At 41.9% G+C, this 20,460-nt stretch overlaps 2 protein-coding genes across 2 annotated transcripts; one reads left to right on the top strand and one right to left on the bottom strand.

Moving 5' to 3' along the window:
* The first annotated feature begins 409 nt into the window (after positions 1-409).
* LOC311144767 (zinc finger protein 367-like) lies at positions 410-5,294 on the top strand. Its single transcript, XM_084180871.1, has 5 exons — positions 410-1,051; positions 1,902-2,064; positions 2,265-2,384; positions 2,514-2,652; positions 2,789-5,294. The coding sequence occupies exons 1-5, from the start codon at positions 773-775 to the stop codon at positions 3,039-3,041; spliced, it is 954 nt and encodes a 317-aa protein (XP_084036997.1). The 5' UTR covers positions 410-772; the 3' UTR covers positions 3,042-5,294.
* Positions 5,249-13,014, bottom strand: LOC311144766 (nucleotide sugar transporter SLC35D2-like). The gene is made up of 12 exons (XM_084180870.1): positions 12,797-13,014; positions 9,482-9,515; positions 9,174-9,260; positions 8,913-8,980; positions 8,654-8,725; positions 8,475-8,543; positions 8,217-8,319; positions 7,257-7,349; positions 7,078-7,145; positions 6,647-6,725; positions 6,334-6,416; positions 5,249-6,233 (listed from the first exon to the last, which is right to left on the bottom strand). Exons 1-12 carry the CDS (start codon positions 12,931-12,933, stop codon positions 6,086-6,088), a joined length of 1,041 nt encoding a protein of 346 aa, XP_084036996.1. The 5' UTR covers positions 12,934-13,014; the 3' UTR covers positions 5,249-6,085.
* Between the last annotated feature and the right edge of the window lie 7,446 nt (positions 13,015-20,460).

Genomic DNA, 20,460 nt, shown 5'->3' on the forward strand with positions numbered 1-20,460 from the left:
CCATTGACTCACCCTTTCCCTTTAAATCGTCCCCAAAACGTAATATATAAACATAGGCTGCTGTATGCGCGGGAGAGGCTTTTGATCGACAGTAGTCCAATCCCAGCCTACTGTAAAATGAACCTTTAGTGCCATTGGCTGAATCATCTCAGTATACGCAGCGGTTTCATTTGCGTTATCCACATTGGTTAAATCGGCTGTCAGTCCGTAAAGGCGCGCTCAAGAACGTTTAAAACTCATTGGATAAAAAGTACAAACCAATCAGCGTACTTTTAATATTTTGATGATGACCATTGGTTACTGTGTTGCGCTCGTTCGGGTTTACCTCATGCTTTGGCTCTTATAATAGGTTATTTCCCATACATGTGGTAAAAGGATTTATGAACCGCCCTGGCGCGATTTGCAACGCGGGAAATACTTGCAGAAGTAGGAGCACACATTGTATCCACATTGACAGTGTGAACCTTACCATTTTTTTGTAAATTAATTAATTTTTGTGCTATTTCTTATAAGGAATTGTGGCGCGGTTTTCTACGTCATTGGAAATGAAGAATATTTTCACTCCTGATTGAATAGCTGAATTTTGTGGGACACTTTCAGTCTTATAGCTGCTTAACCCAACTTTTATAAGAAGGCTATTTTGCTAAAGTTAGGTTACTTGACAGCAAAGCTGGGTAAATAGCTTTTTATTTTAATGGCAAGTGATTCCTGAACATTGTGATACAATTTTAGATTTTATCAGCTTTTGACACATTCGTCTTTCATCTCAACGATGGCCGAGAACAAGCATCCTCAAGTAATTTTTTGCAACGACTCTCCAAAGAGGGTCCTGGTGTCTGTGATCAAAACCACCCCGATCAAGCCCAGGAAGAGCGAGTCTCTGATACCGATCAGCCCTGGATTCAGCGACTTCATGGTGTACCCGTGGAGGTGGGGGGAGAACGCCCATAATGTGAGCCTGAGCCCGGGCTCCGTGAACGGGGCTGCCTCCCCTACCGGGACCAACACCGCCAGCGAGGCGGACATGGGTGCCTCCCCTGACCAGATGAAGGTAGGATAAGTTTGAGGTTGTTTTTCATGTTGTTTAGCCTAATAGCATTGTGTTGTGTTGAAGTTGAAATCCTATCCGGTAGGCTACTTTAAATCTTGCATGAATTGTGTCTGGTATGACGCCGTAATAACTGAAACATTAGCATTTATTTGCATGTAACTTTCAGTTGTTTGTTGTATTAAATAATCTTGCAATGAATGTGATTATCGGTTACTTTGCTTCAACTTTAGAATCTTAGTGATCATGTTACATTCACAGGATGGCTAGGCCGCTGGCAAGATAAAAGTTAACTTTACACTGCATCATTGAATGATGCAATCTAGACGCAATCTGAATAGCTGTCCAAGTTTTTTATAAGGGTCCGTATCTTTGATACAGTGCTTGTAAACAAAAATAAAGTATTTTGAGTGAAACGGATACTCGGAAAAGTGTATTAAAAAAACGCCCGCGCTCACGGGGTGACATGATGGATTTTAAACCCCAGGCAGCTGTCATATGTGACGTTGCGTCGCCCGCCAAAAATGTTACCGGATGTGCTTGGAATAAATTAATACATGCACCTTTCAGCACCATTCATTGAACAAAATATAATGTAGCAATTATTTGAAATTGGATTGTGGACAAGAATTGGACAGTCACATTTCACCATGCATTAGTCATTTTTAGGTAACCAATGACCACATTAATTTTTGTTTAGCATAATGATAGGTCATACAATTTTTTAAAACTGTTGATATGGAATACTGCTGCATTCTAAACAGTTGTAAGCCTACATTCACTATTCAAAAAGTAAATAAAGCTGCATTTATTAATGTAACTGTTGTTAACTTTATTTCCACTTTGTTTTCAGGACGGTAAAGAGGACGGTATTCGGCGTGGCCGCCCGCGTGCTGACACTGTCCGTGAGTTGATCAACGAGGGGGAGAGCTCCTCCAGCCGCATCCGCTGCAACATCTGCAACCGTGTGTTCCCTAGAGAGAAATCCCTACAGGCCCACAAGAGAACACACACAGGTGAGAAAAGTCTACAGGCCCACAAGAGAACACAAACAGGTGAAAGCAGAGCACAGATGTCCCTAACACACTGACACCCAAACTACCAGGACATTATGCGGTTCCCTGTGTTACAACACCAATACACTGCTCACTTTTATAGGCATCTGCTAGAAAAATAGAACAATTACAAACTAATAACTCTCTCTGTTCTCTCCCAGGGGAGAGGCCTTACCCGTGTGACTACCCTGACTGTGGCAAGGCTTTTGTCCAGAGTGGCCAGCTAAAGACCCACCAGCGCCTTCACACCGGAGAGAAGCCCTTTGTCTGCTCTGAGAAAGGTGAGCACACAGCTAGACCATCACCCTTTACATAGGTGGTACCTTTAGACCTTTCTCATAGGAGGGGTGCAGAATCCACCAAATGGAAAAGCATTGACACTAACTCTGATATCATTTTTCTCTCCCAAGCCTGTGGCAGTCGCTTTACCCATGCTAACCGACACTGCCCAAAGCACCCATATGCCCGTTTGAAGAGAGAAGACCCCAAGGAGGGACCAGACAAGGCCCAGTCTGTGGACAACAAGGCTGTGGCAGAGTGGCTGGCAAAGTGAGTGGCTCTGGAGGGAGGTGGACAGGCAGATCAGACAGATAGTAAAACAAGTGAAGCGATTGAGCGATCTCACCTTATTCTGCACACCCCAATACTCACCATATCCCCCCATTGTCTCTCTGTGTTGTGGAAGGTACTGGCAGACCCGTGAGCAGCGTGCCCCTGTGCCCACCAAGGGGAAACCCCAGGGCAAGGGTGGGGTGGAGGACCAGGAGCAGCAGGACCCCCGGGAGTTTCTCCAATCAGATGAGGAGGAAGAGGAGGAGCCAATGGAGGAAGAGAAGGGCAACGGGGGCGGGGCTGCCAGACGGAGTCTACAAGAGCAACGGGAGCGTCTCCATGGTGCGCTGGCGCTCATTGAGCTGGCTAATAACCTGTCTGCCTGAAACCCCACCCATATCCCAGTGTTGAAACCCTCCCCAGTCAACCCCCTTCTGCCTCCCTGCGCAATGTGTTCTGGGTAGAAGTTGTCTGTAGGGAAACCCATCTAGGATAAGCTTACCCTCCCCAAATACTTAACCATTAATGGGGGGAAATGCTAAGCGGACCTTAGATCAGTATATGGGGGTAACTTCTTCTCCATGTGCAGTGTGGGGCAGGCACAAGCTAAAAGCACCTTATTCAGCTTCCAATTGTATCCTTATTAGGCTGCTAAGATTGTAGATTACAGGCGGCTTGGTGGTACCTTCATTGGGGAGGCCTGGCTCATAATAATGGCTGGAATGGAATAAATGGAACGGTATCAACCACGTCGTTTCCATGTGCTTGATACCATTCCATTCTCTACATTCCATCCACTATTATGAGCCTCCCATCACCAGCCTCCTGTGTTGTAGATGTCAATATATGAAGAATGTTATACTCTCCTTTGCCTTATAAAGACTGGAGGAGAGTACCTTTTAAGGTTTTGTTTAGTTTTGTTTGCACTTTGGTGGTAACGAGTTATTTGTTATGTCTTTTACTTTTGAAGATAAAGTATATTGTGTGAGTATGTTTATATAATGAAAGTATATGTGGATTTAGCTCAGATGGAAGGAGTGATACAGGGTGCGGTCAGTCATAGGACAGGTGTATCTAAATACTGGAAAGTGGATTCCTCTCCTGATTCTCTGATCTGGACTGTGACACGATAGGTGTAAAAGCAATGTGGTGGAAGCTTATCAGGGTATTTCGCTTCCACCTGTCCAGTTCTTTCAGATCAGTGAAAGAGAGTAGACGAGGGGAGGAAGTCACTGTAGAGACTATCGAGATGCAACCCCATTGTTAGAAGAAGAGGGGGTCATTGCAAGCCTAATCTACAGTAGTGGCTGGCCACAAGCTTTCACAAGAATTCAAGCTCCAACCCCTTCACCTATTAAACGTATCACACCCAGAACTGTAGCTATAACCTGGGAGGGACAACTCTGGTCCTGGAGGGCCACAGAGTGAGTAGACGTAGCTCCATATCAGCTCCTAACAAACCTGATCCAGATTATCATTTTATGGGGATTTAGACCACAATTAGTTTAGTCAGGTGTGTTAGAGCTGGGCTGGAACAAAAGCCTGCCTATGCTATGGCTGTGAAGGCGTTGGCCTTCTCTGCTCTAACCAAATCACATGGCCAGACAGACGGAAGAGGAATATGTAAAGTTATTAGTGTCACCATCTTTTATATTAAAAGATTCTGGCTGATTGGAGATACGGACGTGGTTGCCCCATTGGTGGTGTACGTACAAGTCTTCTCTATAATCAAAGTTTCATAGGTATTTATTTCATCATGTTTATTTGTCCTTTTTGTTAACGATTTGCTATCACAAGCTGTCTCCGAGTACTGACATATAGTTCCATTGAAGAGTTTATTGCTCATCGCCTCCCTCAAATGATTTAGTATCTATCGACGTCAACTTATAGCCGTTAGAATTGTACTCCCCTTTGCAGCAGCACTTGTATCTACAGTATCTGCTATTAAGTTTAGCATTTATGGATTAAGCTTCCAATGTAACGTTTCCACCAATTAGACCAGTCTAGAGAAATGGCACTTGTTTCTACATAAAGGGAGGGTGTAATGATTGCTTGGCATTGGCGAGGTTTTATTATTTGTTAGTAACACTACATCTCTTAACATTGTGTAAAGCTTTTATGGTAAATGGCCAATTGTTTTTAAATATATGTTTTTGTTGTTTCATAAGGTTTGTGCTTCCTGCAACACCCAGATCCTTTATTGGCCATACGTGATTAAATATGTCGTATCCCATTGGGCACAAACTGGTTGAATCAACGTTGTTTCCAAGGCATAAAAAAAAAAACGATGTTATGTCGTTGAATCAACGTGAAAACTGATTGGATTTGCAAGAAGTCATTCATGTAAAGGACTTTAGGGAATGTTTGTCTTTTTCACCCAACCTTTAACCTAAATCCAAGGACATGGTTCAATTGTTTGTTGATTTTACTTTGAATTCACGTTAGTTGACAATTCAAATGTAAATCAAAACTAGATGTTGAATTGACATCTGTGTCCAGTGGGATGACGTCCAATACATTTTTTTGATAGAGTACAGGTTAAACTGGAAGACAATGATTTTGTTGATAATCAAAACAACCCAAGTATAGTGTATATATCTTGATGTATTTTGAACACTTTATTATTTGGTTTAAAAATGTTTCGGCAGTTAATATATTCCACGACTTGTTTGTTAGAAAAAGAGAAACCAAATCTACAGTACAAGAGCTTTGAAGTTGATGTTTAAATGATTATGAAATTCACTCTCCCTCCCACCATGTTAACAGACCATAGTCAGCATTGTGTGTTTTAGGCCTTAATGGGAAATGTTCTGACTTGTTTTGTAGAGATGACATTGTTGATGTTTAAAACAGTTTCTCTTTACAGGCAGTCCACACTGTTGGTACTTGTTGGTTTTCAATAAACACCATCAATGATCATGATCCAGGAGCCAGTTTAATTCCTTCTAGTTTATTGCTATGCTAATGATTGATAAGGGCTGCATCATCACTACACTGCAGTTCAGTTGTCCTTGAACATACAGCTCAATACACTACATTCTCTGTCTCACACATTTTCAAGAGGTGCTTAATAACCACAAGTGGCCATTGCTATTTACACATGTAATAATATGCATGTGTAGTAACACTTGTCTTGATGACACAATTAAATTACAGGTTTCAACTTGCAACACAAATAATAAAACATTTGTCAAAAATATGATTATAATTCATCATAAAAGATACATTAAAACATACAAAATGTAAGAACTTTTGCTCCAATATGGAGCAGTTACAAAGGGTTGTGCTTACAGTCCAGAAAAATAAAACTATGACCAGATGCATCACAGGTGTATTCACTTATACATTGTGTTCAGGCAGTGCTCCCTTGAAAAAGAGGCCTTGGTCTCAATGGGACTCCCTGATAAAATAAAGGTTAAATAAAGATAACTTATTTCACAAGGAGTCGGTCTGTGGAATCTTCCATAATGGGAATCTTTAGCTGATCCTGGTTTATCTGTGTTTTGCTTCCATTGCATTGGGATGGTTTGCTGCTGCCGTGGAACGTCAGGTAGGAATACACAAGTCCCCCTGACATACTGACGAGAAGAGACAACTATAGAGTTGGACATTGAAACAGAATGGCATAGCAACAGCTTCTTGTGCTAATGTGTAATTAATAAATAAATCAGTTGTTACCAAATATTCAACCCTAGGAAGTTTGTCCATGAAAACAGGTAATCTCCACCTAAAAACATACCGATGTAGGCCACAGCAACATTCTGAGGAAAACAACTGATATTAATACACTATATAGTTGACATGACATGACATGATATTCATGGGTATGTGGACTCAGAAGGAAATGATCAGAATAGGATTCCCCACAGGCATTTGCATCAGGGTTGCATTTGAAAACACTCACTGACCCCGACCCAGCTGTGTCAATAACCCCAAATGTTAGGAGCAAACATATTGACCCACATGTTACTGGTCCACGTGTTCCTCTTACCTTAATTGCTCCCACCACTGTGGTGGTGAGTGCTGAGTTGTAGTGGCTACACAGCACTATGGAATACATCAGCACAAACCTGAAACAGAGAGAAGCACAATATCTTCTTATTAATAAGGCCGCCACCACCACCCCCTACTGGGAGTCTATTTTAGGTTTTGATATATTCTAAGAATTGTTAAAGGAAGTTGTGTCGGCAACGATGGAGCCCAATGGGACAACGTCAAGGCTAAGGTGAGGCGTGTCTCAGTGTCCGGCTCTGCCTCCGGTTGGTAAGGAAGGATATCCTCATTCAGTCTACACTTCATTGTTCTTATAATGTTGAACATCAACATATCAAATTGCATAGTTTAGGTGGAATAATGCCCCTTTAACAGCCATAGAGAAAGGGATACACTGGCAGTTTCTCTTTCAGTAATTTGTACACTTACCCCATGATGCAGGACATAAGGAAGCAAGAAACAAAGTGGGTGTTCAACCACTGTTCATACGTGATGGCCTGTCAACACAAAAACACACACATAGACAGGTCAGACAGACAGGGATTAGCTGATACTAGATCTGTGCCTAAAATCAACGACTATCCTGAGAAAATGGGAAATGCATTTACCTTGTGTAAATCCCCAGTGAATGCACTCGCCAAAAGAGTTGGAATGAAAATGATGAATGCATTGTAAAATAAGATCCCATATTTTCCAAGACCCTTTCAAGAAATAGAAAATGAAATTTTATGCGAGTCAGAATTACACGAAACAGTTAGCTAGTCAACTTCTCAACTATAAATGTTACACATGCTGCACTGTTTAAGGGTGGGCGTCCTAACAAATGAATCAACCTCACTTAACCTGGCCACATTTAGGTCATTATCCTGCAAATTCAGACCCTACACAATTACATTTTACATTTTAGTCATTTAGCAGACGCTCTTATCCAGAGCGACTTACAGTTAGTGCATACATTATTATTTTTCATACCCCCTGTGGGAATCGAACCCACAACCCTGGCGTTGCAAACACCATGCTCTATCAACTGAGCTACATCCCTGCCGGCCATTCCCTCCCCTACCCTGGGCCAATTGCACGCCGCCCCATGGGTCTCCCGGTCGCGGCCGGCTACGACAGAGCCTGGATTCGAACCAGGATCTCTAGTGGCACAGCTAGCACTGCGATTCAGTGCCTTAGACCACTGCGCCACAATGCAACCAATAGAGCACAGGTCACTCTTTCAGCAATACCTCACCTCCTCACCTTTCCTCACTTGGCTGGAATGTAAACATGCATGATGAAAATTTACAATAGAAAAAGCTATCGATTGTTGCAATACAAGGCCTTGATTCATCCAACCTGCCTTAGAAATATGTATGCAGTCTCCTGTGCCTGTTTAAGAATATCTTAATCTGAAAACTGGAAGTATCTACCTGTAAGGATAATCTAGTATCAGGTGCTTGGTATTTTCAAAGTATCCAGAACCATTCTGGGATTTTATTTGACAAGGGTAAAAAAGAAACGTTTACGTGCTCAAATCAATGTGTTATCTCTTATTATTATAATGTGGCAAGAATGTGTCCTACCTCAGTTTCCAGTTTCTTCTTGGTGTACACACCACTGGCAGCAGTGAAGACATCATTAAGCAGAATGAACATGTAGCCCTCTGCATCAAAGGCCAAGTCAGAGCTATGGGAGAAAATAAAGGGAACATTTTATTCATAATGGTAATGAAGACTTCCTTCAAAGTACCCTTGATGTTTTCAGAAGTAATATCAAGCAAAGAAGAGTAGTTCACTCGACAGGAATATGTTAACAGTGTGAACATTTCAGTTGCAACTTACCTTGCAGCCACCAAAGCTCCAAAAACGATGGCCAAAACACTGTAGATCAGACGGTTAGGGTAACATTTTCTGGAGAGGATATTAAAATTCACATGTTAATACTATAAGACTGAACTATAAAAAAAAAAAAGAGCAGTTACGATGACAAAATATACAGATGTGAAAGAATTGCCACAAACTTCAATATCCTTGCTTCCATGATCATTGTCATCAATATGGTGAACTTCCTTAGTACTGTGAACATGGGTAAGCTGTAAAAGGATTAAATCGATCAATCACATTTTATCTGATTTTTTATAAATGCATTTGTCAGAGTGCTTGGCAGCCCTGGTCTAAATCCCTATGAGTAGAGGTTGGTGTTTAAGTTGTACACACTGTAATTGAGGTGATATCTGAAACTAATGCAAGTTTCACTCATGAATTTAGACTCCATTGTACCTTAACTTCTTTGTACTCGCCAGTCCTGTTATGTGGTTTCCAACATACAGCAGAGGTAGAGGGAAGATCTGTATTGCAATAATTCATTTAATGAATGAATTCAAGATGGTATATTGACGGCAAACTGCAAAAATACATCTTGGAACATTGACTCTTTGTGGCTTATTGTGGTTCACCTTTTGTTGTATGCATCTGTGATGGACAGGCATAGGATTAAAACAAGAATATAACAAACTTACTTTACTTAATAAAAACACTTACTTTTATGAAAATACTTCTGTCAAAGTCTTGAAAGTGAACTGTTTGGTTCATTTTAGCAGCATAGAGAATGATGATTGTAGTGGCCATCTGGAAAAAGGGGGAAATCAAGAGGGGGTTGGATATTTATGAGAAGATGGTAATTCCATACTCAGATGGTGTAGAAGATAGAAGTTTTGCCTTACTGACAATGGATCAGATATTTTTTTCATCAACAATTTGGTTTGGTGGTTATGATGATACAAAGGTAATCTGATCGTAGATCTGTAGTGCAACTTCTACCTCAAGAATCCTGAATTGAGGTATATTACCTGACCAATTCCTAGAAACATGTACGAGGGAAATCTAAGAAAGAGAAAAGAGATGTTATTGGTCAATCAGGAAGACGTTTTAATAAACTGTAACAACCCCATAATAACTAGCTGCCTGTTGGAGCCTCATGTGCAGTGGTGTAGTGGTGCCTGGAGAAGTGGGCATTGTCTAATTTTGCTGAAATATCCCAAACGGCCCGCCCGGCGAAGGAACGGCGCCCTGTGTGAAAAAGATTCAGTGACATACACTCTGAATGACCTAAAGCGATAAATCCCATATTGGTCTTGGTAGGCTGATAGTAGGCATATTATTGAAATAGATAAATGAGATTCAACTGAGTCAGAAATTCACAGGTTTCAGATCTTTCCCATTCTTTTCAGGTTGTTTTCACTCGGTCACACTTTTTTAATAGAATAACAACAAAATTGGATGTTCTAAGTCCACAACAATGCTTAAATCACATCAGCAGACCACTTTTGAGGTCAGGGAAAAATCTAAGAAATTTAGATTTGAGTGTATTTACCCTTTAATTTTAGCACTGCTTGTTTGGTTAATGGTGTTTCTGTAGTGCACATGAGATGGAGTTTGCAAAACAAATGGCCACTGGATTGGTGCAAATAATCATGATATCATCTGCCAGGTAGGCATAGGCTACTTTGTAGCTATACTGAACAAAAATATAAACGCAACATGTAAAGTCTTGGTCCCATGTTTCATGTGCTGAAATAAAAGATCCCCGACATTTTCCATACGCACATAAAGCTTATTTCTCTCAAATGTTGTGCACAAATGTGTTTACATCCCTGTTAGTGAACATTTCTCCTTTGCCAAGATAATCCATTCATCTGACAGGCATATCAAGAAGCTGATTAAAAAGCATGATCATCACACAGGTGCACCTTGTGCTGGGGACAATAAAAGGACACTAAAATGTGCAGTTTTGTCACACAACACAATGGCACAGATGTCTCAAGTTGAGGGAGCATGCAATTGGCACGCTGACTGCAGGAATGTCCACCAGAGCTGTTGCCAGAGAATTTAATGTTAATTTCTCTACCATAAGCCACCTCCAACATCGTTTTAGAGAATTTGGCAGTACGTCCAACCGGCCTCACAACCACGTGTAACCACGCCTACCCAGGACCTGCATATCTGGCTTCTTCACCTGCGGGATCGTCTGAGACCAGCCACCCAGACAGCTGATGAAACAAGAGTTTGCACAACCAAAGAATTTCTGCACAAACTGTCAGAAACCGTCTCAGGGAAGCTCATCTGCATGCTCGTTGTCCTCACCAGGGTATTGACCTGACTGCAGTTAGGCGTCGTAACCGACTTCAGTGGGTAAATGCTCACCGTCGATGGCCACTAGCACGCTGGAGAAGTGTGCTCTTCATGGATGAATCCAGGTTTCAACTGTACCGGGCAGATGGCAGACCTCGTGTGGGCGAGCGGTTTGCAGATGTCAATGTTGTGAACAAGAGTGCCCCATGGTGGAGGTGGGGTTATGGTATGGGCAGGCATAAACTACAGACAACGAACACAATTGAATTTTATCGATGGCAATTTGAATACACAGAGATACCGTGATGAGATCCTGAGGCCCATTGTCGTGCCATTCATCCGCCGCCATCACCTCATGTTTCAGCATGATAATGCACGGCACCATATCGCAAGGATCTGTACACAATTCCTGTAAGCTAAAAATGTCCCAGTTCTTCCATGGCCTGCATACTCACCAGACATGTCACCCATTGAGCATGTTTGGGATGCTCTGGATTGATGTGTACAACAGCGTGTTCCAGTTCCCGCCAATATCTAGCAACTTCGCATAGCCATTGAAGAGGAGTGGGACAACATTCTACAGGCCACAATCAACAGCCTGATCAACTCTATGTGAAGGAGATGTGTGGCGATGCATGATTGCAAATGGTGGTCAAACCAGATACTGACTGGTTTTCTGATCCACCACGACCCTACCTTTTTTAAAGGTATCTGTGACCAACAGATGCATATCTGTATTCCCAGTCATGTGAAATCCATAAATTACGGCCTAATACATTTTTTCAATTGACAGATTTCCTTTTATGAACTGCAACTCAGTAAAATCGTTAATTGTTGCATGTTGTGTTTATATCCAGGGTAGGGGAGGGAATGGCCGGCAGGGATGTAGCTCAGTTGGTAGAGCATGGCGTTTGCAACGCCAGGGTTGTGGGTTTGATTCCCACGGGGGGCCAGTATGAAAAATATAAAAAATAATGTATGCACTCACTAACTGTAAGTCGCTCTGGATAAGAGCATCTACTAAATGACTAAAATGTAATTGTAGATTTTTGTTCAGTGTAGTTAACATTTCATTGAAAAGGTTTTTGGGAAAGCCTTTCCATCTACCAGAAGACAGTTAGGCCTATCATTAGCATTGCTATATTTTTCCTGTTCCTTAATTGTTTGAAACCTGGACGTTTTTCTTCATATTATACACGTCATATTATAAGTAATGTTCCCACCATAGAAGCGTGGAGGCAATTCGTGTATAGACTTCCTCATATGTGCTCTCCTGTTTTATTGGTTTTCAAAATCAACTTTCTTTCATTGTCTAGCAGGCAAAGGAATTATCTTAGTCATATTACCAACCAATGATAGCGGTTGCATCTTTAGATCACCCATCTTTCTAAATTTCTAAGGGATATTTACATCTCTGTCCATGAAACCGCTCGCATGTGCGGTACGCATTTTAGAACTGTGTTTTCCAGCCAATTGCATTTTTGAACATTTGCACGTAGGCTTACCGCTGTGTGCACATTGGAGCACTTAAAATGTTAAGAAATAATAGTTTATCAACAATTTAAGCTAAACATTCTGATCGGTTCCATCAGCCGTATTAATTGATATGGCGTATACCTCCACTACACTACTTTGATACGCATCGTGAGGATTAAGAAGTGAGTATATGCAATGACCACAAAAAATGTGGATATCCGGGGTATACCCTACCACTGCTCAAGTTGCCATGCTCATGCCGCGTTCAAAACAACAGGGAACTCGGAAATATCCGATTTACGACTTCAGTGCGTTCAAGATCAAGACAACTGGCAACTAGGAAAAAAATAGTTTTTTTTTCATCCAACTAGGAATTCCAAGTCGGGAACTCGGGCCTCTTTCTAGAGCTCCGACCTAAAGATCACTTAAGTCATAATTTCACTTTTTTCGAGTTCCCAGTTGTCTTGAAAGCACCACACTTTCACGGGATTTGTAGCGAATATTGACCGAAGTAACCTCTATGCACAGTAAGCAATGCAGTGACGAAACGATCTTACCTGTAGTTTGTGAGAATCGTTTTGTTCACAACAATGATCAAGAATGAACTGACGGCGTAGAACGCAGCAGAGAGAAACTTCAATAGTCCGGAATGTTCGGCTTCTGGCAAGTTAGCTGAGGTAGACTTGGCAGACATTACTTCCAGAATAGTTGTAATCGTCAAAATGTCAAATGATCTCCGCTGCTTTCACTTCGGCTTTGTCATGATCATGTGGAGGAAGTGTTATTAGAGTGGGCGGGGATTGTTCAAACAGGCAGTGATTATTTTTTATTAGTTTTAGTTTTATTGTCACATATACCGGATAGGTGCAGTGAAAAAGTGTTATGAAGGAAATGTGTACAATTACATAATTCTGGAAGATTATAAGTAATTTTTCCTATCTTTACTTTTACATAAAAGAAGGGAGGAGAAATACATCTAGTGCCAAATATAGACGTAATGTCATTTTGCTGAATCATATGGGCTGCTGCATGATTATTCACAATTCATTTCCAGTGATGGTCAAAATGATCAACTTCTAGGCTATAATATAGGCCTAATCTTTTGTTTGTAGAATGACATGGAATTTGATTCATGGCTGCCTGAAGTAGGCAAACGAGTCAATCTAACACACACAAAGATAAGAATTGATGTAAATTTCATAATTGAAGATGGTATGGATACACTGGATGGCTATAATTATTTTATTACTCCATAACATAGTTGATGATTTATTACCTATTACAGCTGTAAAAATGCTCACTGTCAGGCAGAATAGCTTAGAGGTCAAGAGCGATAGGCCAGTAACTGAAAGTTTGCTGGTTCAAATCCCTGAGTCGAGTAGTGGAAAAATATTTCGTTGTTCTCTTGAGCAAGGCACTTAACCCTAATTGCTCCTGTAAATCGCTCTGGATAAGAGCATCTGCTGAAAAGTCCATTAGAGGACGCCATTGTGGAATTTGTTTTTTTTAAAATTAGGCCAGTGCAAACTTTGCACCTTTCTTTTAGTTCAAACTTGATCTAGTCCCAGACGGGATATCTGATCTGGTCCCGGGCTAGATCAACCTGTGTCTATTTAGCTGTGTATATGTGTATCTGTTTGTCTGTCTGTCTGTCTGTCTGTCTGTCTGTCTGTCTGTCTGTCTGTCTGTCTGTCTGTCTCTCTGTCTGTCTGTCTCTCTGTCTGTTTGTCCACACAGGTCACATTCTCCCAGCTGGAAGTCAAATTGAAATTCTGTGAATGTAACTGAATAATACGATCAGAACAGTTCCTCATATGCATACAGTGAAGGAAAAAAGTATTTGATCCCCTGCTGATTTTGTACATTTGCCCACTGACAAAGAAATGATCAGTCTATAATTTTAATGGTAGGTTTATTTGAACAGTGAGAGACAGAATAACAACAAAAAAATCCAGAAAAACTAATGTCAAAAATGTTATACATTGATTTGCATTTTAATGAGGGAAATAAGTATTTGACCCCCTCTCAATCAGAAAGATTTCTGGCTCCCAGGTGTCTTTTATACAGGTAACGAGCTGAGATTAGGAGCACACTCTTAAATGGAGTGCTCCTAGTCTCAGTTTGTTACCTGTATAAAAGATACCTGTCCACAGAAGCAATCAATCAATCAGATCCAAACTCTCCACCATGGCCAAGACCAAAGAGCTCTCCAAGGATGTCAGGGACAAGATTGTAGACCTACACAAGGCTGGAATGGGCTACAAGACCATCTTCAAGCACCTTGGTGAGAGGTGACAACAGTTGACAACAGTTGGTGCGATTATTCGCAAATGGAAGAAACACAAAAGACCTGTCAATCTCCCTCGGCCTGGGGCTCCATGCAAGATCTCACCTCGTGGAGTTGCAATGATCATGAGAACGGTAAGGAATCAGCCCAGAACTACACGGGAGGATCTTGTCAATGATCTCAAGGCAGCTGGGACCATAGTCACCAAGAAAACAATTGGTAACACACTACGCCGTGAAGGACTGAAATCCTGCATCGCCCACAAGGTCCCCCTGCTCAAGAAAGCACATATACATGCCCGTCTGAAGTTTGCCAATGAACATCTGAATGATTCAGAGGAGAACTGGGTGAAAGTGTTGTGGTCAGATGAGACTAAAATGAAGCTCTTTGGCATCAACTCAACTCGCCGTGTTTGGAGGAGGAGGAATGCTGCCTATGACCCCAAGAACACCATCCCCACCGTCAATGGAGGTGGGAACATTATGCTTTGGGGGTGTTTTTCTGCTAAGGGGACAGGACAACTTCACCGCATCAAGGGACGATGGACAGGGCCATGTACCGTCAAATCTTGGGTGAGAACCTCCTTCCCTCAGCCAGGGCATTGAAAATGGGTCGTGGATGGGTATTCCAGCATGACAATGACACAAAACACACGGCCAAGGCAACAAAGGAGTGGCTCAAGAAGAAGCACATTAAGGTCCTGGAGTGGCCTAGCCAGTCTGCAGATCTTAATCCCATTGAAAATCTGTGGAGGGAGTTGAAGGTTTGAGTTGCCAGACGTCAGCGTCAAAACCTTAATGACTTGGAGAAGATCTGCAAAGAGGAGTGAGACAAAATCCCTCCTGAGATGTGTGCAAACCTGGTGGCCAACTACAAGAAACGTCTGACCTCTGGGATTGCCAACAAGGGTTTTGCCACCAAGTACTAAGTCATGTTTTGTACTAAGTACTAAGTCATGTTTAGCAGAGGGGTCAAATACTTATTTCCCTCATTAAAATGCAAATCAATTGATAACATTTTTGACATGTGTTTTTCTGGATTTTGTTGTTGTTATTCTGTCTCTCACTGTTCAAATAAACCTACCATTAAAATTATAGACTGATCATTTCTTTGTCAGTGGGCAAACGTACAAAATCAGCAGGGGATCAAATACTTTTCCCCCCTCACTGTATGTGGCTGCTTTTATAGCAAAATCTAGAAACATTTCACTGAGTCCATTTTATTCTACACAGGTTTGTAGGCAGGCGATAAGAGAGCTGAGTTGAAGCTCTGTATTGCTCTTCTCAGTGGCTCTTCTCTCCCTCTCAGCTTCCTCCCTCTCCAGTTCCTCCTTCTCCCCTTCCTCCCTCTCTGCTTCCTTCTCTTTCTCTGCTTCCTCCTTCTCTGCTTCCTCCTTCTCAACTTCCTCCCTGTCTGCTTCCTCCCTCTCCACTTTCTCCCCTTCCGCTTCCTCCTCCACCGCTTCCTCCTTCTCCGCTTCCTCCTTTTCTGTTTCCTCCTTCTCTGCTTCCTCCTTCTCCACTTCCTCCCTCTCTGCTTCCTCCCTCTCCGCTTTCTCCCCTTCCGCTTCCACCTTCTCCACTTCCCTTAGCTCCGCTTCCTCCCTCTCCACTTCCTCCCCCTCCGCTTCCTCCTTTTCCTTTTCCTCCTTCTCCGCTTCCGCCTTCTCCGCTTCCTCCTTCTCCGCTTCCTCCTTCTCCAGCCTCACAGACTCCAGCACATCTCTCTCCTTGGAAGACAGGATGTAATACCAAGTAGGCATCACATAGTCTATATAGTGGCTTCCTCTCCTATCCTTCTAGACTGATGTGAAACATTTACATGTACATTTTAGTCATTTAGCAAATGCTCTTATCCAGAGCAACTTACAGTTAATGCATTCATTTTAAGATAGATACACCACATGCCAAAAGTATGTGGACAGCTTGTTGAACATCTCATTACAAAATCATGGGCATTAATATGGAGTTGGTCCCCCCTTTGCTGCTATAACAGCCTCCACTATTCTGGGAAGGCTTTCCACTAGATGATGGAACATTGCTGTGGGAACTTGCTTCCATTCACCCACAAGAGCATTAGTGAGGTTGGGCACTGATGTTGGGTGATTAGGCCTGGCTCGCAGTCGGCATTTCAATGAATCCCAAAGGTGTTCGATGGGGTTAAGGTTAGGGCTCTGTGCAGGCAAGTCAAGTTCTTCCACACCGATCTCGACAAACCATTTCTGTATGGACCTCGCATTGTGCACAGGGGCATTTTCATGCTGAAACAGGAAAGGGCCTTCTCATAAACTGTTGCCACAAAGTTGGAAGCACAGAATCATCTCGAATGTCATTGTATGCTGTAGCGTTAAGATTTCCCTTCACTGGAACTAAGGGGCCTAGCCCGAACCATGAAAAACAGTTCCAGACCATTATTCCTCCTCCACCAAACTTTACAGTTGGCAATATGAATTTGGGCAGGTAGCGTTCTCCTAGCATCCGCCAAACCGATATTCTTCCGTTGGACTGCCAGATGGTGAAGAATGATTCATCACTCCAGAGAATGCGTTTCCACTGCTCCAGAGTCCAATGGCGGCGAGCTTTACACCACTCCAACCGACGCTTGGCATTGTGCATGGTGATCTTAGGCTTGTGTGCGGCTGCTCGGCCATGGAAACCCATTTCATGAAGCTCCCGACGAACAGTTCTTGTGCTGACGTTTCCACTTCACAATAACAGCACTTACAGTTGACCGGGGCAGCTCTAGCAGGGCAGAAATGTGACGGACTGACTTGTTGGAAAGGTGGTATCCTATGCCGGTGCCACGTTGAAAGTCACTGAGCTCTTCAGTACTAAGGCCATTCTACTGCCAATGTTTGTCTATGGAGTTTGCATGGCTGTGTGCTCGATTTTAGATACCTGTCAACAATGGGTGTGGCTGAAATAGCCAAATCGACTAGTTTGAAGGGATGTCCACATACTTTTGTGTAGGTGATACAACCACATATCACAGTCATAGCAAGTACATTTTTCCTCACTAAAGTAACAATGAAAGACATACACACGTGGGTATCCATCTTCAGTGAGCTCCAAAAGTATAGGGACAGTGACACATTTCTTCTTGTTTTTGATCTGTACTCCAGCATTTTGGATTTGAAATATACATTGACTGTGAGGTTAAAGTGCAGACTGTCAGCTTTAATTTGAGGGTATTTTCATCCATATCGGGTGAACCGTTTAGAAATTACAGCACTTTTTGTACATAGTTCCCCCATTTTAGGGAACCAAAAGTATCGGGACAAATTCACTTATGTGTATTAAAGTAGTAAAAAGTTAGGTATTTGGTTCCATGTTCATAGCACGCAATGATTACATCAAGCTTGTGACTTTGTTTTGGTTGTTTCAGATTATTTTGTTCCTAATAGAAATGAATAGTAAATAATGTCTTGTGTCATTTTAGAGTCACTTTTATTGTAAATAAGAATATGAAATGTTTCTAAACACTTCTACATTAATGTGGATGCTACCATGATTACGGGTAATCCTGAATGAATCGTAATTAATGATGAGTGAAAAAATTACAGGCGCACAAATATCATACCCCCAAGACATGCTAACCTCTCACCATTACAATAACAGGGGAGGTTAGTGTTTTGGGTAGGGCTGTGGCAGTCACAAAATGTTGTCAGCCGGTGATTGTCAAGCAAATAACTGTGTGTCTCGCGGTAATTTACCGTTAATTAACATAAACACATTTAGCATCTCCTGGCTTCCACACATAGCCTACAAGCCATTGATGCAGACCTCCATGTAATATAGCCTACACCTCACAATAAATCCATTATTTATTTTAGACAGGTCTAAAGAAGCATGATATGAAGAAAATGTAGTCTATTTCAGAAGAACAGAATAGCATACTCTGAGTTGTCCTTATGTTAGGTCCTGATCTGGCTATGCCAAATGGCTGTGGGCTGCACTAGTTCATTTAGCAGACAAGATTTGCTTAGAATTCCTTGGCATTATTTTATATTATTTTATAGTGTGAAGAATACAATTGAACAAAGCTGATTAAAATAGACAAACAATTTGAGGGAGTGCGCACATTCGCTGGGGAGAGGGGGACATGTCCCCCCCACATTCTGAAATTACATTTTTGTCCCCCCAGTTTTATCATTGGAATGTGATACACAACTAGGCGACGGTGTGCTTTAGGACCATGCGGACGTCTCCGAGTGGTCGGGTAGGCTGTTTGGAGTGTTTATCCGACTAAATACAAAAGTAAATTATAATAATTATGTCCCTCCCACTTCTAAAACCAAAGTTGCGCCCCTGCATGTGGCTATTCTGTGCTGAGCTGTTAACAAAGAAACAGGCACTCTTACATGCTTCATTTAGATGTATTAATGTAACTTTAGTTGTTCTACAAACGTTGGGCTATATGTTTATACATTGTAAGGCTGCATGATGCGACTCTAATGATGATTTGAAAAAAGTTGCTTGAAAGGCATGAGCTCTGCTTTGTTTTTTGCACAGGCTGTACACACTTCATCAGTATCTCATTCACAATTTGACAAGCACTTGATTATACCTCAAATTTCACGGCGGCATCCCCTTTGTGTGGCCGTAATGCACCCTAAAAAAGTCCATGCCTTTTGCGGCCAGTGGCACGGAGTGCTGCGTTGTGCCCTTTTCCTTGAGTGCTGCTTGCCCCGAAGCACCTCTCACCAGTGTTGCCAACTCCTCAGTAAGGAAAGTAGCTATTGGCTGTCCTAAAAGTCGCTAGAAGTTGCTAAATGACGTCATCACCTAATTTGCATAATTGGCCATGTGCATGTAAGTGTGATGGACGCTGTAGGAGAGAGGAATAACGTTGTGGGAAGGAATAACGTTGTGGGAGAGTCAAAAAGTGAGTAAAAAGCTACGCGAGGCCGCCTGTGAGTGCTTTGGGACGGGGGTGGGGCCCGCAGCACCCGCTGCTCATTGAGAAGAGTAAGAACGAGTAAGTCGCTAAGTTGGCAACACTGCCTCTCACTCACATGGCCCTCCATCACGTGATTGGGTCTTTCTCGCAGGCTACAAATGAAGACAGACACATCTGGGATGCAACTGCGCCCGTCCTTATCCAATTCCGAGGAGCATATTGAAGAGATTGGAAGAACTTTCCACATTTACTTTTCGTCAGCCAACAAGATGAGTAGGCCTAGAAAACAGCAAAAGCTCTAGCCTATGTAAATCTACTATCCCCCATAGTACAAAAGTTGACCTATTCTATTCTGTGCGAGAAATAAATATTCCAAACATAGTCTGGGACAGTTGTGGGATGCGATAGATCCCAAATTAATATAACCACTAGCATCAAAAAACATTTTTTACGCAATGTCGATGACGCAACAGATCAGAACGTTTATCTTCAAATGTTGATAAACTATTCGGCTATTTCTTCACATTATAAGCACAGTAGGCTATAAGCGCAAATGTTCCATTAGCGGAAAACACCATTATCAAAAGTGACCGCAAATGCGATTATGCATGTAATGTTTTTATTGTAAAGGTGCATTTTTATGGTGAAAATTATCTTCCCCAAACTTGAAACTCACGCGCTGCTTATGTATGCCAGTTAGGCTCTACACCCCTTGTAAAGCGGATTAATGTGCTTAATTTTAAGAATTTATTTGGCCACTTTAGTTGTGATACAAACCTTATCAAAACATATAGGCCTATGGGCTAGGCTACATGAGGTGTGCGACTATGGTTTGAAAAAGTCACAAAAAAAGGCAGTTTCTTACGCTATGCATCATTCACAAGTGATAATATATAATTCACAAGTGATAGGTTAATATTGTCACCCATCAGACTATTCTTGATTTAATCTTGTCTTTACATATACTAAATAATATATGTGTGAAATTTGTTTTGATTTAGAATGGACCATTATCATGCACCTGTCTCTAAACAG

Source organism: Coregonus lavaretus, assembly GCF_964263955.1.
Source record: "Coregonus lavaretus genome assembly, chromosome: 17".
Taxonomy (NCBI): Eukaryota; Metazoa; Chordata; class Actinopteri; order Salmoniformes; family Salmonidae; genus Coregonus; species Coregonus lavaretus.